The sequence below is a fragment of the Amblyomma maculatum genome, chromosome 3 (genome assembly GCF_055883805.1).
Source record: "Amblyomma maculatum isolate TAMU_Amacu chromosome 3, ASM5588380v1, whole genome shotgun sequence".
Classification (NCBI taxonomy): domain Eukaryota; kingdom Metazoa; phylum Arthropoda; class Arachnida; order Ixodida; family Ixodidae; genus Amblyomma; species Amblyomma maculatum.
In genome coordinates, this window is record NC_139346.1 from 218,729,345 (window position 1) to 218,745,828 (window position 16,484).

General features: G+C 46.6%; 2 protein-coding genes across 5 annotated transcripts in view; one reads left to right on the plus strand and one right to left on the minus strand.

Moving 5' to 3' along the window:
* LOC146197730 (citron Rho-interacting kinase-like) overlaps positions 1-16,484 on the plus strand; it is a 173,041-nt gene that overhangs the window by 58,413 nt on the left and 98,144 nt on the right. For 3 of the 4 annotated variants that reach the window (XM_084599641.1, XM_084599642.1, XM_084599643.1), the window contains exons 18-19: positions 1,771-1,998; positions 12,325-12,378. In XM_084599641.1, coding sequence (XP_084455767.1) covers positions 1,771-1,998; positions 12,325-12,378 — 282 coding nt within the window. The remainder of the gene's footprint in view (positions 1-1,770; positions 1,999-12,324; positions 12,379-16,484) is intronic. The other variant, XM_084599644.1, reaches the window with a different exon arrangement.
* On the minus strand, positions 8,913-9,783 carry LOC146197732 (uncharacterized). Its single transcript, XM_084595989.1, has 2 exons — positions 9,121-9,783; positions 8,913-8,933 (listed from the first exon to the last, which is right to left on the minus strand). The coding sequence occupies exons 1-2, from the start codon at positions 9,781-9,783 to the stop codon at positions 8,913-8,915; spliced, it is 684 nt and encodes a 227-aa protein (XP_084452115.1).

The window sequence follows — 16,484 nt, forward strand, 5'->3', positions numbered from 1 at the left end:
CGTATCACCCAGAAGCAGCTCGCTGGGCAGCCAATCGCAGAAAGCTTTGGGTACTCAATTTCCGTCCTGGCTTTTTTTTCTTTTTCTTTGCGCAAGCAAAGTTTGTTTTCCTAGTCCGGTTTGAGCGAAAAACCTGGAGACGCTCACTTCGTCTGATCCGTGCATATATGAGCGTATTGAGACAATTCAGTAAAAGCTTGGTAGAGTAGTAAAGAAAAATAAAAAGGCTAGTGTGGCTAGATATTGTTAACGCTGAAGAGGCACCTCTGTCGCAGAGTTCCGTCGTTTCGTGCGGTGTGCACCAGCGGCAACGATAGGCATTGGCGGCGCCGTCGCGCAACTGATCGCCAGGGATTGTTGGCAGAAATTTTTGGCATTTTGCTTAACTCGAAACTCCGCTTTACTCGAAATTTTTCCCGGATTTTACAACTTTGAGTTAACGAGGGTTTACTGTAATTTGCTCAGAGTGGTTCGTCAGCACATCCAAACATTGCTATGTGAGTCTGTGTAAAAATATGTCATAGGATCACAACTGCACATGCCATTGCTCGATTTTTTCTAGTGCCAGCAGTACACAAAGAATGTGGGAACAGGAAGTTTCCATGCTGTATTGGAATGCTTGCAGAACCATCGCAGGACAGTCCACATGCGACGAACCCATAATCGTAAAAGGTTGATTTTCGCAGACCAGAAGGACCTATGTAGATATGAGATGCTATCTATATAAAAGAAAATAGTGCCAAGCACACGTGACAAATGGGAAAGTTTCAAGGGCAAAGGATTTTGTGTTTGACTATCTTCCTTACCCACAGAGAGGAGTGCGGTGATATGATTATTTCATTTGAATACCATTTTATTCTGATTCTTTTGGCACTTCTTTATTGCCTATGGCCTCAAATCACTAGATTCAGTCTCACACAACTGGAGTGTAAAAGTCCAATACAATAAAATGAAAAGAATAGATCACCTCTGATGTGCTTTCGATTCACTGCTTCTCAAATTTTTAATTCAATTATCTAAAGAAATAAAAAGTTGGTGCTCAAGGGTAGCCTCACCCATATGTTTCCAAAGCACTTGTTTGTTTTCCTTAATGTCTGGGCTAATTACTGCCCCATACTATTTACTTTTAGATACCGGTATTTGTGATAACAAAATGATTATAAAACTTTCTTAGCTTTAGGACAAGTGCTACACCTTTTGAAATGTGTAAGCATTCTTAAAGAAAGCTTTTTTTAATTTGAAATTACCGTAACAATTCATAAGAATTGACCAAATTAGGTTATTTTGCCATTATCTTCTCCAGGTGACATATGAAATCCAAATCCATATTTGAACCCACATGCCAAGTTCTAACAAGATATGTTGCGAAATTAAACATTTTCGAGGCCCTCATCTCCACCTAAGACACCATTATGGGTAGCAGTGCAAGGTTATAATCATGATATCCCGTGTATAACCACAGTCACAGTGGCAGTGTGCTGCAGAGAATTGCTGCAGGTGAAATACAGACCGAAAGAAACGACTTCATTGTTCCTGATTTTCAGCTGTGCACACATGATACATACCGTGAAACATCGTTGATACAATCTTACGGAATACTTTTTGTTTTATTCCTTGCAGGCAACCTTAAGAGTTAATGTGCGTCTCATACAGAATTGTATTTCATGTGGGCTTGGATAATATGATTGTGGAAATGTGTGTTATTGATGACTGTTAAATATGGTTACTGATGTATGCACTCAGCTGCTGCTGATGTTTGTATCGTTGTAGAAGGAGGAGGAGCTCTGCGAGTGCCAGCTGGATGGCCGCATGGCTAAGAGGGAAGCCAAGCGCTTGGAAGAGAGCGAGCGCCTGGCCCGCGAGCACCACGATCGCCTCCAGGAAGAGATGGCAGAGCAGCAGAAGCAGGCCCAAGAGCTCAGGGCTCGGGTGGCCCAGCTGGAGGCAGCACTGGCGGTGGCCGAGAAAGAGGCCGCCTCGGCCAAGCTCACCCACGAGGTGATTGTCGTCAAGTTGTTGGTTGAATTTGGAGGCTCATTTCTGAGTACCTGGCAGATGCTGTCGCAACTGCTCTGGGGAGCTCTCAAAGGGAAACTTAAATTGTTTATGAAAACAGCAAGTTATATAACGTGATGCCACATTTTATCAGGCTGGGCGGTGAAGATTGGGAGCTGACCTCACATCCCTCAGAACAGTGCACTGATGTTAGGGTTGGAGAGCGTAGCTGCTTGCTCGCAGAAGAAATGTGAATTGGGCTGCTTCGTGCAGTTTGTGACCAGGTTTATTGCTTTCTTGTAGCAGCATTTGATGAGATGTGTTTATAAAAAAGGACCACTGTCAGCTCAACAGATATCTACGGAAAAGTAGTTATGTAATCTTGCTGCGCATTGTTTATTACCACTATCCAGAAAAGAAATTGGCAAAAGTTTGCTCACTTGCTTGTAAGTTTTTTGGCTTTATGTTAGCAAAGCTTAAGGTCCACTTTAATACTATTAAAAATGTGCCTCCTGAGGATAAAGACGAGATATTCTTGTTAATACCATTTAGTGCGGCTATTTTGCCATGCTAAAAAGATTAATAACTAATTTCTCGGGGATTTAGCAATCTTAAAAGTGGGGTCAAACTCAAATAGTACACGCCTCAGAGATAAATGCTTTGTACCAATAGCCTAGAACAACTGTTATTTGCAGTACAATAAAGGGACCGTGCAATGCCTAAAATGAGGTAAAACAATTTGATCGAGAGATAGGTGCTCCCGCACAAGTCCATTCATCGCAAGAATTTTTCAGCTAGCTTCATAGTCCATTCATCGCAAGAATTTTTCAGCTAGCTTCATAAACACCCGAGATATCGGCGAGTAAAAATGGCACTCCTCCTCCTCCCTTCCTCCCCCCCCCCCCCCCCCCCTCAACTCAACACTCGGAAACACCAGAAAAAAAAAGCAGCTCGGGAAATACGCCCCACCCACGAAGCGTCATCGGGTGACGCTCGGTTCTCAGACTTCCGGTTTCCGCGCCTGTTTTTCCGAGCATCACCCACACATTCATCGGTCTCTGCCTTTCCCGTCCCGTCTGCATTTGCATAGCTTTCAACCTTGTCTGGCGTTCTCCTCGGCTGCCGGTTTCTTCAGTTTCTTGACCTCTCGGAATTGTGTGCGACAGCAGCGCGAACAACTCGGGTCATTCGCGAGCGCATGCCTGCAGGTGGGCAGGCTGCTGTCCACACACACCGGTGGCCGCCGAGGAGGAGCACATTCCTTCATATCCCTGTCTCATTCAGCGCAAATTAGCATGCACTCCTGCTGAGCACAGCTTTCTACAAGACCCCTTTCTTCTCTCGTGCTGCCGGGGCCAGCCTCCGGTGTCAGTAGCTTTGGTACCGTCTTCTGTAGTTTGACCAACGGCGGCCGGTCTCCTCGCGGAGTTGCATTGCCTCTGCATGGATGCTGGTAGACGATTGAGCGTGTGAGTTGCACGTGTGCAAACGCCGTCGTCGTTTTTAGCCAGGAGCGCTTTCATTATGGTCGGTGAGAGGCATCTCTTGTGGTGCATAACGAATGAAATGTATACACGTATCACAGGTGATAAGTTTGGGTATCGGATTACAGGTGAGCACGAATTATTCGTTCTACGAATCTTAAGAATTGAGATTAGCAAAAAGGATAGTGTAGTGTTTTTTTTTTTTTTTTTTAAGTCCTTTCACACATCGTTTAGGAAGTGCCAATTCGTAACGTGCACGCAGGTTTTGTCTCGTGTGCACATCGTCCGAGCCAGAATCGGCGGTGCAAAACATCAGCAAAGCAGCTCAGCATATACAGTTCGGCAGCGCAGGTTGTCACCGATTTCCGCAGCTACACACAAGAATCACGCGCAGGAGCACGCGAGCGGCTACACTAGAGACGCATTGAAGCGGGCGATCCCAAAACGCACTCTACCGTGGCTTCGATGCAAAAGAAACAAGGCCTAGCGACGACCAGGGAGCAGCGCACAACCGGAGTGCCGTCGGCCGCAGCGCCCGCGGACGGTATCTCTGTGGTAACCTGGCGGCATCCGGTGCTGCACTTAAGCGGTGCGAATTTGTATACTTTCACAATGAAGCTGAGGGCAGACCTTCTTTGTCGCATGTTCCATTTTGTTATCAACACGCCGCACAAACGGTCGAGGCTGCAAAAACGAGACTGGACTACAGTACGCTGCCGCGTCGTCGGTCGGTACACAAAGGTTAATGCTGCCTATTTTATGTGCCGCTCCTGAAATATGATCTGAAGCAGAAGTGTACAATCGGTATGGTGTTGAAACGGACCAGCTCGTGCTCTTTTCGCACTCCGGCGCCAACACGCACTTTCAGTCAGACGCCACCACCTTCTCGGCTAACATCGCGAACCGAAGCACCAAGCTAAGGGGTACACGCATGCAGTGCATGCAGCACTTGAGCAGATGACTTTCGCAGCTACCGGAAGTGTGTCCGTGATATAGTGGCTGTTGCGAATGCAGCCAATGGTAGCCTGTCGGGACCTGTCACTCTCGGTACTCGTGGCATAGGTACTCACGGCAGAATAGTTCCTGTCGTGACCTGTCACTCTCGGTACTCGTGGCATAGGTACTCACGGCAGAATAGTTCCAAATCTCACTGCTGCGTGAGAATCGAGCAGCCTGCGAATTTCAAAAAACGCAGTTTTTAAAAATTAATAATTAAATCACTGCCTTTGTTGCAAGGAGTTGTACTTTAGGGGAACGCTCGGAAGCATTCGTTCTGCACATTCAAAATGTTTTTCAATGACCTTTCTAGCCATTTCATACCCCCTTTAAGCATTCACTGCCCAGGTTATTAAATACAAATTCGAAGTGAATAGGACTAATTCGAAGAAACTGTCACTAAAAAAGGTGATAAGCTGTATTTGATTTTATATTTCATGCACGTGGTACTTTCTTAGTGCTTCCCAAGTTTTTTTATGCTTTATTTTATTTTCGTAGAGACTGCTCATGCCTTTATGAAACTTTTATTTTGTATCCACTTGTATGCTCATGTTTATGTCAAACCTTAGACTTCATTTTTATGTACTTTCCAACTGCCCCTATATGAGGCTATTTATTTGTATGCCTAAGTATTACACATGTAAAGTAGACTTCCATTAAGGTGAACTGGGTGAAGATGAATTCTTTGATAAAATGAGCAAAGTGGGGACATTTGGTTGGTTTCTTATAAGACCCAATGTAAAACAAAAGTCTGCCTAATATGATCTGTTTCGCACGTCTTTTGGTTAAGACAAACTTTCGCAGCGACCCAAACAGTGTTTGTGCCGTCCAATGGCACCCACAGGTCATCTGTGAGGCATTGGCAAGGAAAGAAAAAGATTGTACGAAACCTTTGTACAAGGAAGTGCAACGCGACAATATGGCTTCTGCACACCGTCGCAGAGGACTGCGAGAACGCTGTCTTGCGGGAGACTGTTGTAGTGGGGAAGCTTTCTTGCCGATCCGCAAAAAGGCAGCAGGGTGCTCTAGCACCTTCGCTGTTGCAGATCTGATGTGGTCAGATCTTAGCACCGCGCATGCGTCACATGCTGCCTCCCCCAGACTAGAAGATGTGTGTGCACTCAAATTGCACCTGCTCGTTAGCTTGAGGCATAATAGCGCTGTCTTGACGGACAGGTGCTTGGTGTGCCTCTTCTTAGAATGAGTAACAGGGGCTGCAGATGGAGGTACATATGAGGGAGAGCCACAGTGTTACCCTGGTGGACACCTTTGAACAGCAAGGTGGACAGTGAAAATCAGAAAAATAAGAAAACGTGGCAGCCACTGTGCGATACACTGAGAACAATGAGACAATGCAAAAAAAATAATAATAATAAATTGAGGGACACTTAAGCTCTGCTGCTAAAGGTGAATTCACACGACGGACAGAATAGCGAAGCGATCGGTCATGTGACCTCTGATCCGGGGTCCGCCCGTCCGCGGCGAGCAGTCACACGGTAGAAGAGAATAGCAGACGACAGAGCGGACTTACTCTTGTTCCTAGAGCACTGCGCGAGAGGCGTGATTCCGTTCTCTCAACGGTAGGGTCCTCTGAGCAGCGTCACCTGGCGACAGATAGCGCAAATATTGTAGCTGCCGGGGAATAACTAGCAACCACTTGTGGCCATCTGCGCAGTAGTTGCGGTGGCCGTCTGCGCAGTAGTTGCGGCGGTAAAGGTTATCACGAATGGCGAAGTGGGAAGCATGGCGGCAGAGAGCACGCGATGGAGAAGCAGCTGTAGGATTGGAGATAAAATCGAGGAGAGAATTTATCCAAGGATCTTGCCGCTGCACTGACGGCATGTCATTGATGTGAAGCGATGGCGGGGAAATGTCGGAAGAAAGGCCCGCGACCTCAGCTGTAAGGCGGCAGCGGAAAAGTGCATCAGCGTCGTGATGCTTGCGGCCGGAGCGGTAAACAATGCGGACATCATATTCCTGAAGGCGAAGAGCCCATCTTGCCAGTCTGCCGAACGAGTCTTTCAGTGAGGAAAGCCAGCAAAGCGCATGGTGGTCCATCACTACTATCAAAAGGGCGGCCATAGAGGTAAAGGCGGAATATAGTAAGAGCCCAAATAATCACTAAGCACTCTGTTTCAGTGACAGAGTAATTGAATTCAGTCTTCGTGAGTGTACGGCTAGCATAGGCGACCACGTATTCAGTATAACCTAATTTGCGCTGAGCGAGCACAGTGCCGAGACCAATACCACTGGCGTCCGTGTGGACCTCAGTAGGTGCTGTGGGGTCGAAGTGACGTAGGACAGGCGGTGCAATGAGGATGCGGCGTAAAGTATTGAAGGCATCGTCGCACGTTAGAGACCACGACGAAAAGTCAGAACTGCCGGACAGAAGTTCTGTCAAGGGAGCAGCAATGGAAGCAAAATTTCTAATAAAGCGGCGGAAGTAAGAGCACAGCCCGAGGAAGCTACATACTACACAGATCTTTGATGGAAGTCGGTTTGGGAAAGGTTGCTACGGCACAAAGTTTGGCAGGATCTGGAGATACACCTTCTTTGGAGACAACGTGGCTGAGAATGGTGAGCTGGCGGGCGGCAAAGCGACATTTTTTCAAATTCAGCTGCAGTCCGGCATCAGACAGGCAGGTCAAAACGTGCTTCAGACGGTAGAGGTGTGTGTCAAAGTCAGGAGAAAAGACGACAATGTTGTCGAGGTTGCAGAGGCACGTCTTCCACTTTAGGCCACGCAAAATGGTGTCCATCATCCGCTCAAATGTTGCCGGAGCATTACAAAGGCCGAATGGCATAACTAAATTCGTATAAGCCGTCGGGAGTTGCAAAGGCAGTTTTGGGGCGATCAGCCGCTTCCAGGGGAACTTGCCAGTACCTGGAACCTAAATCTAGGGAAGAAAAAAGCTCGGCGCCTTGCAAACAATCGAGAGCGTCGTCGATGCATGGGAGAGGGTAGACGTCCTTTCGCGTAATCTTATTAGGGCGGCGATAATCAACACAGAAGCGGATAGAACCATCTTTCTTTTTACGAGGGCAACAGGTGACGCCCAAGGGCTGCTTGAGGGCTGAATCACGCCATTCTGAATCATTAGGTCGACTGCTCTTCAATAGCCTGGCGTTCGGTTGCAGACGCACGATAGGGGCGCTGTAGCAGTGGTGTGTGGGTACCGGTGTCTATGCGATGAGTGACTGTAGAAGTTTGACCCAAAGAACTTTGATGAGAGTCGAAGGAGGAGCAAAATTAATGTAGTAGGCTCAAAAGCTGAGTGTGGTGCGCTGGAGGAAGATCGGCATCGATGAAACGGAGGAACAAGTCTGTAGAGGGGGGAGCGGGCGCAGGTGAAGGGGGCCTGAGCGCAGTCACGGCAGAGTGCGACGCGTCGTCAGGTTCCTCAGAGATCAGAAGAGATGCGATTGGCTGGATACTGCCGAGGCATTCACCATGGCGCAAAGCAGTAGGGGAGTTAAATGGGTTAGAGACCCATAACATGGAAAGGCCAGCGGAAATAGCGAGCACAGCATTGGGCAATGGAAGGCACTTGCGGCGCAGGAAAGTATGGGCTGGTGTGAAGAGAATGGTGTCATTGCTAACAGAGGCACAAGCGACACTGAACAGCACAGAAGAGCAGGGAGGAAGGTTGATATCTTCGGCAACGAGGGCTTTAGCACAGGAATTTCGTGGATCAGCGTCTGGTAAGGCATCGGGCAAAGTCGAGAACCCCACTTCAGCTTGAGCACAATCGATAATAGCAGCGTGACACGACAGGAAATCCCAGCCTAAAATTACAGCGTGTGAGCAACTTGGCAGCACGACGAACTCAATCGTATAAAGGCAATTCTGGATAACTACTCGAGCGATGCACGCTGCTAAAGGCTTGATATGCTGAGCGCTGGTCGTTCGCAATGAAAGTCCCGCAATTGGTGTCTTCACTTTCTTTAAAGAGCTTCATAGTTTCGCTTCCATAACCGAAATCGCAGCACCAGTGTCAATTAGAGCCATGACAGCAACACCCTCGACGAAAACTTAAATAAGGTTGGCCGGCGACAGATGAGGACTTGGGAAGTTCGACGGGGTCGCAGTTCTCACCTCAGGAACTGTGGCCTCTAGTTTTCCTCACGTGAAGCGTTCTGTCGACGTAGCATCGGAGAGATAGAGCGGCATCGCGGCGACAGTGAATGGCGGTTGGACATGGCTGAGCGGTCTGAAAAGAAATGACGGCTGGCTGGAGGCTCAGTAGGCGCGGAATACTGAGGCGTCGAAGACCAGTACCCAGAACCATGAGTAGGTGGTGCCGACACTGGGAGACGGTTTCGGCAATAACGAGAAATATGTCCAGCTAGCCCGCAAGTGTAACAAATTGGCCAGTTATCTGTCGTGCGCCAGGGATTGTGTGGTCTTGGAGCCGGTCGAATAAACTGCACAGGTTCTCAAGCAGGACCAGGAGGTGGCTGAACGTAGGCAGGTTGCGGTGGCAGGCAGCAACAGCCACATATGTCAACGGGGCTGTGACAGGCATGGATTGAGGAGCTGGAGGAAGAGATTCAGCTACTTTTTCTTGAATAATCTGGCGCAAACTGGGAGCTAGGTGTGAGGAAGGCTCTTCATGGCAAGACATAAGGGAGAGCTGTCAGCAACTTCTTCCCGAATGAAGCTCTTGATTTGTGGCAGGAGCGCAGAATGTTCAGCTGCATCTGTCAGGACAGCAAGCGACTCAGAGTGCATGGTGTTCGCGCGAGTCATGGCCCTTTTTTTGCGCAGTTCATCATAACTTTGACACAGTGTGACCACTTCTGCGACGGTGCGGATATCTCGAGCAGTCAACATCTGAAAGGCGTCGTCATCGATGCCTTCCAGAATGTACTTGATCTTGTCGGCCTCTGACATCTGTGCGTTCACACGCTTGCACAAGTCGACGACGTGCTCGATATAACTTGTGAAATTCTCGCCAATCTGCTGAGACCATGCACGCAAGCGCTGTTCACCGCGGAGTTTCCTCACAGCCGGACGGCCGAAAACTTCAGAGAAGCTGGCTTTGAACACGGACCATGATGGAATGTCTGCTTCATGGTTCCGAAACCATAGATTTGCTATGCCAGTAAGATAGAAAATCACGTTGCTTAACTTCGTTTCCGCGTCCCATCTGTTGTAAGCGCTCACTCGCTGATAGGATGTGAGCCAGTCCCCGACGACATGGTCGTCAGTGCCACTGAAAATGGTGGGGTCTCGCTGGCGGAGGGAGCAGGGACAGATGATGGCCGAGCCAACTTGTACGGCTTGGTGGTTAACGTCCTCAGGCATCGCAGGAGGTGGTAATGTGCGGCTGCGGATTTCCAGGGCGAAAGGATAGATCTTAACCGGCACCTCCACCAAATGTAAGATGGGGGTTTATTGAGCAGATCAGCAGGACTCGATCAGCAGTACTGAGCAGATCAGTGGCGAGCACAGCGACAGCGAACGCAGTCAGGTCCAACACACGCAGCGATAACGATGCCAGTGCCTGGGATGTTCCTTGTGCACTTCCTCCTCTTCACAAAATAAATAAGACCGCATTTGAAGCCTGCTGTGCTCGTTGCCTCAGGGGCGCATTGGATTAACACTGCTTACCTGAACATCCTGCGAATAAAACATATGTTCGAATCCTGTATGTGCAACTTTTTTTCTAAATTTTTTAAATTGCAAAACATTAAAATAAGCTACCAATATCTTTCCTGAGAGGTGTTCTCCTTTATGTTGCATCATGTAATGTTTTTAATTCTTAATAGCCACAAAACCAGCCATGAAAGTGACATTCTGACAACGGTAACATTATTTAACTATTTTCACCTTAATCATTTCCTGCCTTTAGTGAGTGTATGTTACCTTTAGGTTGCGTTCACGTTACCTTTAGGTTGCGTTCACAAACACCTCTCGATAACAATCGCAGTTTAACCTGCTGAGAGGCTACCAGTGATGAGAAAGAAGTTGCGGGACTCTACCGTTGAGGAGACGGAATTACGTGCGCGAGAGGAGAGCCTTGTTCTGGCGCGCTGTTATCTAGGGTAGCCCACTATGGACGGTGGGTGAAGGCGCGGGGTGCGGCGGCCTGCAGCTACTGCTGCTGCGCCGTTTTGCCAAAGTATTGTTGTGGCCAAAGTATTGTTGTGGTGACTGTTCCACTCGATGGGGTATACTACGCAGGCAGTTCTCTGTAGTGCAAGCGATCGCGCTTACTCTATGAAAGCTGCATGAACAGGCTGCTTTCAACCCTTGGAAGACGACCATTCGGACTGATTCCCCTATGCTCCCGGTACGTGCCAAATGCCAAAGCGTAACTGTAGGCGCGCCAGAACGCTTGGGGAAAGCGATGAATACATCCAAGTGACTGCTCTGTGCAGCCACAAAACTCACGCATTCGGTATTGCGCTGTGGAAGAGCCTGCCACTGTAATTTCTGTGAGAACCATGTACTGCGAATGAAGGCAAAAACATGGCTTTAAATTACAGGCTAGTTCGACTCCAAAATAGAAACGACTGCCGTCGGTCGTTTGAAGCCGCTTCTCGCTTTCCTCCAGAGTTTTAATGCAATGTATGTTACGTTGTCTATGCATGGGCACTGGGAGCATAGCTGGAAAGCGTTCCGCGAGAGAAATAAATAAATAAAAAATGTCTTGTCCGTGAAGGATCTGAATTGTGAAAAGGACTCGCGGCCTTATCGCATATTGCTGCTCGCAGACTGAAATGAAGCAGCGGAAATCACTGACGTAGGGCCACGTCACAGCGAATCGTGAGGGCAATTCGCGATTTGGTCCGCCGTGTGAATCCACCTAAAGAGTATGAAGCAATAGCGTTTCACACACATGGACCAAGGTTTTTCACTTTTTTTTCTTTCTTTTTAACTTTTTTTATACACCAATACTTAGCATCAGCAAACACTGGCTTGCCATTTTGAGCAGTTTGAACCCTTTGTACGCATTTTTTCATTTTTTAATTGTTTCAAATAATTGATAAATTACACATTGCATTTTATTAAGTAGCATCATCAAGTATTGGCTTTTCATTCTGAGCATTTTGGCACCTTTAAGCCCTCTTTTTCAATTATTTTTCTTTGTTTTTCATTTATCACTAAAACCACAAATTACCGTGATACAATTTTTTTTTTTTTTTACACAGCCCCCGAGTTTCTTCTTACATGCGGTGCCGACAACTACTACTGTGATGACTGTGGCTTTTTGTCCGAACAAGCTGCCGTAAGCGATTGCTTTGAAAGGAAACTAGACCAATGCCATTTCCAAGTAGGATAGCATAAGCTGGTTTCATGCTCGAAGTCGTTAACTTTCTTGTTTCATAGGACAACAAATGTTTTATTTGCAGTTATCTTCCTCCTGAAAGGCTGTTTTATTGTTTCCATGTAGCATCGATACATAAACTGATATGTAGGGGCACTTCTGTTGAGATGAACAAATTTTCTGGTCCCTTCAAGTTTGATTAACTAATTTTGCACTTCCTGTAAACACTTCTACAGTGTGTGCTGATGATGTATCCCATATGCAGAAGGTGCCCTGCTGACCAAGAAGGGGCAGTCGTCCCATCAGACTACATTTACAGCAGTTTTTTGCGGCTGTGCCCCCAATTTTTGGAAAAAAAGAATGGAAAATGAATTATTTGATTTGACAGGAGTGACTAGGAAGCAGATAAAATGAACGTTTCCCTCTATTAAATTTTGATTTACATTTGTCAATTCAACATGCTGTGTTTTATTGGTTGCATGTGTTCAGCCCTGCCAGCTAATGATTGTTTTTATTACTACCCTTCATGTTTGGGGAACCGTACGTCTCTTTTTCTTCCGCACACTCTGTTGCAGACTGAGAAGGCAAAGCTGGAGGAACGTGTTCATATGCTGAGAGAAAGTTGCGTAGTAGGTAGCAGTTCACCTTGCCTATCATTGCTGCGCATGGCTTTTAAGTCTTCTGCATTCTGATTGCTTTGTTGGCTTTTACGCACACATGCATGCACTTTTGTTCTTATAGCCTTTCATGTTCCTTTATTTGTGAGGGAATGGCAACTAGGAGATGTAAAACACTTGATAATGAAGGTGTAGCTATTCTCTGGCACAACCCAACGTTTCACGATTTTTGTGCCCCAAGCAAGATCTGTACAACTGAGTTTTAAGATATATATATATTGAGACAATGCATTGCATTCATGCTAACGACTAGCTTCTTGCATCAATGTGGCACTTGCTGTCGTGCTGGCAGTACATCGCTCGCTCTCATTGTCTAGGCCTAACGTGCTTATATAAGAGGTGTTTTCCTGTTGGTAGCACGCTACAACAGAATAATCTCATTATATCACAGCTAGCAAAGCACTGCAGACGATGTTCAGCATGCTAACGTTTTTGCTAGGTTGGCTTTACCCTGCAAGGAAAATAACTAGATTGAGGGTGTTCCTCCTCAAGCACATCCTGCGTTCATTTCTTGCTGTGGTTCCATAGTGCTAGTGCTGCCAGAAAGATGGTGACCTCTTCTGTAGGTCTCACTCCTCTCGCTGTCCTGTCATCAGGACAAGCATGTATCCCTTGTGTCCTTGAGCAAAAAGTCATCAAAGAGTGCCATTAGACTTGCACGATAAGTTCTGACTGTTCGACGTAAGCAGCAATACGATATATCCAGGTGCAGTATATTACTTCAAAAATGTAGCTTCTGAAAGTGTGTTTTGCAGCTATGAACTGCTGAAACGTCCTTCTGAAAACTGGCAGCTAACGCAAACCCTTTGTTTTTATTCATTATAATAACCTTCCTTATATGCTTGTCAGCAAAATTGTGACTTTGCTTCAGGATCAGTTCCAGCAGTAAATACTAGTAAAAGTGGGCTGGTGTGAAAAATGTAGCCAACTGATTTTTTGGACTCCAATAACTTGGACTTGTGCAGTATTGAGAACAATCTTGCACCATATCGACTCCGTGGACGCCACCAGGCGTGCAATGGTCGTTACTCTGCTGGCGGCCATTTCTAAACCCACAGTGGCATAGCGCCTCATAGGAATACATTTACATAAAAACCTTAAAAGCATTTTTCATATTTCACAGCTACCGGCTCTTCGAAAAAGAAAGCCCAGTACACCGTCAAAAAGATGGAAAAATTATGACGCCTCACTTCGAACGCATTGTATTTTTGAAAATACATGCACATGGGAGTCATCTGGCGGCCGGCATTGGACGGGAGCGCAATATACAAAGATGCTCATTTAAACTAAATTTTCCAAACAACTTTCTCGTTTCGTTGTGTACTCATGTTGGCAGCCTTTCATTCACAGCTATCAAGTGCCTTGAAAAACACTGCAACACGGTATGCAATGACATTTAGAATCTATATGTTTAAAAGGGCACGATAAGTGTGTGCTGTGAGGCCAGGCATAACTCTAACAGGCACTTTGCCAGCTGGTGTTTCCAAATCGCTCCGTCTTCTCCTAGAGTCCAACATTTTGTTACATGCACCCCACCGGTTCATAGTACAGTCGTTAAAGCCTGGTAGATTAGATACTAAACAAGAAGAGCAACACTTAAATGGCATGTTGGCAGACGATGGCGCAGATGATACCCGACTGTTATGGCAACGCAGACATCCCTGCCGCTTCCACTGTCTGCGCGCCAGCAACTTCAGCAGCCGGGGTATCATCTGTGCGGTCGTCTGCAATGGTGTGCAGTGGGTTGTCGTTCATTTGTCATGCCGTTTGAGAGCTGCATTTCACATAGAGCATCTAGGCTGCCCAGTTTCATTACTATGAACCAGTGAAACGCACGTAACAGTATACTGAACTTCCGGTGAAGCTTTTGCGGTTAGGACACATCAGCTCACAGAGCACCTGTCAAGGGCATGTCTGGCTTCACAGTACATACTTACCGTGTCGTTTTAAAAATATCGCTTCTAAATGTCAGTGCATATTTTGTCACAGTCCTCTTCAAAGTACACTCCAACTGTGAACGAATGGCTGCCTACTCGGTGAAATGAGAAAAACAATGTTCTGTCTCTGTGAGGCACGCCCCTGTGTGGTACAGGTGGCCAGCGGCAACTTAAAAATACATCGCTTTCAGAATGAGGTTTCATAATTTTGCAATATGTTTTAGGGTGTACTGGGCTTTCCTTCATGAAGGGCCAACGTCGTGCTTGCACTGTGCAATCATAAAAATGCATTTAAGACTTCTGTTTAGATGTATTCCCATGGAGCGCAATACTACTCTGGAAGCCGAAGGTGCCACTAATGGCGCACATGTCGCCCTGGAGATAGATGTGTACAGAGTCATAGGAACGCACAATTTTCATGACCGATATTTTGGACTCTGTAGAGCCTTAAAGTTTGATTTCTTTGGACTAAAATAGGGAGCCATCCGACCAAAAGCTTTGTTTTTTTAAGCATGATATAGCCGCAAGCAGGCATCGCTGTCGCAGTCAACCGGTTCTGCTAGGCCGGGAGAGGTGCACTCTTGGTTTTACTTGGAACCAATGAGACGGACTAGTTTGGCTGCTTGTTCATTGTTGCCATCTGAAGTAGGGGCAGTAACGGTATGCTCTGTGCTGTCAGCTGGTAGCCCGAGAGCACTCAATCAGATTGAAAAGGAACATGAACAGCGCCCAACGTGGCTTCTACGCTGCCACATGCGAAGCAAGGTTGGGTGGGGGGGGGGGGGCATACATTTACGGATTCTCTCATTCCTTTCACTGTATTCCTGTGAGTTCCACCTCGTGGTCTTCGTGACCATTTTTACCCATGGAAGGCGAATATTATTGCTTTGCACAGCTCATGCATTTGTTCGTGGCACGACCTGCAGCTGTGTCGCATTGTTATGAAGTGAATTGATATTCCCACTGAAGAGTTTTAGCATAGCACAATCCGCTTTCGCAGTGTGCCATTGCACACATGCAGGTCGCGTTGAGGAAGTCGCCTGGTTCTAAGTTCACAGATTTTTTGCACTATTTGATTATGGACGTCGTTTTTCGGGTCCCGCGAAGTCCAAAAAATCGGTCAGCGATTGTATAGTGTTCACTTGACTTGGTTGGTGCAGGTCTGAATTGCTTGTATGTTAAAAAAGCACTTGTTACATTGAAGCAATGTTTTCACAGTCAGAGTGCCTGCAGGGACCAGATCCAGTTCCTCATTGTGTTGGCCTTTACGGCTCTTTTTTTATGGCTTTTCTTCTTTCTCTCTCTTTTTTTTTTCTTGCAGTGATTGATGGGTAAAGGACTTTTCCTGGGGTAAATGGGGCCATTGCACCATGAGCAAAGTCCACAAGAGCTCAGACCCTAACCGTTGTGATGACAAAGCTGGGCTGATTGTGCCCAAGCCTGTATGTTTCTACAAATGGGTTCCTCGCTTGGTTAGACCAGTGTTTGGCCTTGCCAACCCAACAACTCCACATGTGAACTCTCACTGGGAACCACAGCCAACGTAAGGGGACAGGAGCTATTGCTTCAGGCAAAGGCCATGGCTTGTGTCCCTGATCACAGTAACGAAGGGGTCATCAACCGAATTCAATAATATTCCTGTTTCTTGTGCTTTGTTTTTGGCGAAAACACTTAGATGGAAAAATAAAGACAACAGTTAGGGAGCCTATTCTACTGTGACAAAGTGGGATAGCTGCTTTGTTGCACTGCTGCTGCATGTCCCGCCTTCCTTTCTTTGTCCCACATTTTGTCTTGCACTATGTTGCTCACTATGCTCTTCTTCAAAAACTTCACATCTCTGTCATTAGAATCCTTTGCATTCTGTTCTTGTGTTCTGCTCTCGTCTTATCTTGCCCATACTTCACTGATATTTCCAGTTCATTATGTGCCTCTCGCTCCTGTTTTAAATGATGTTAGTTTCGTGCATCTTCTCACACGGCACACTACTGATGCCCTATCTTGTGCACACCACGCAGCATGATGCCATATAACAGTGGCATAATTTGGAAGACATTGCTACATGTTATTACTGTTTAATTTGGTTTTATCAATGGCAATTAATTATTATTTTAATGTCAATTA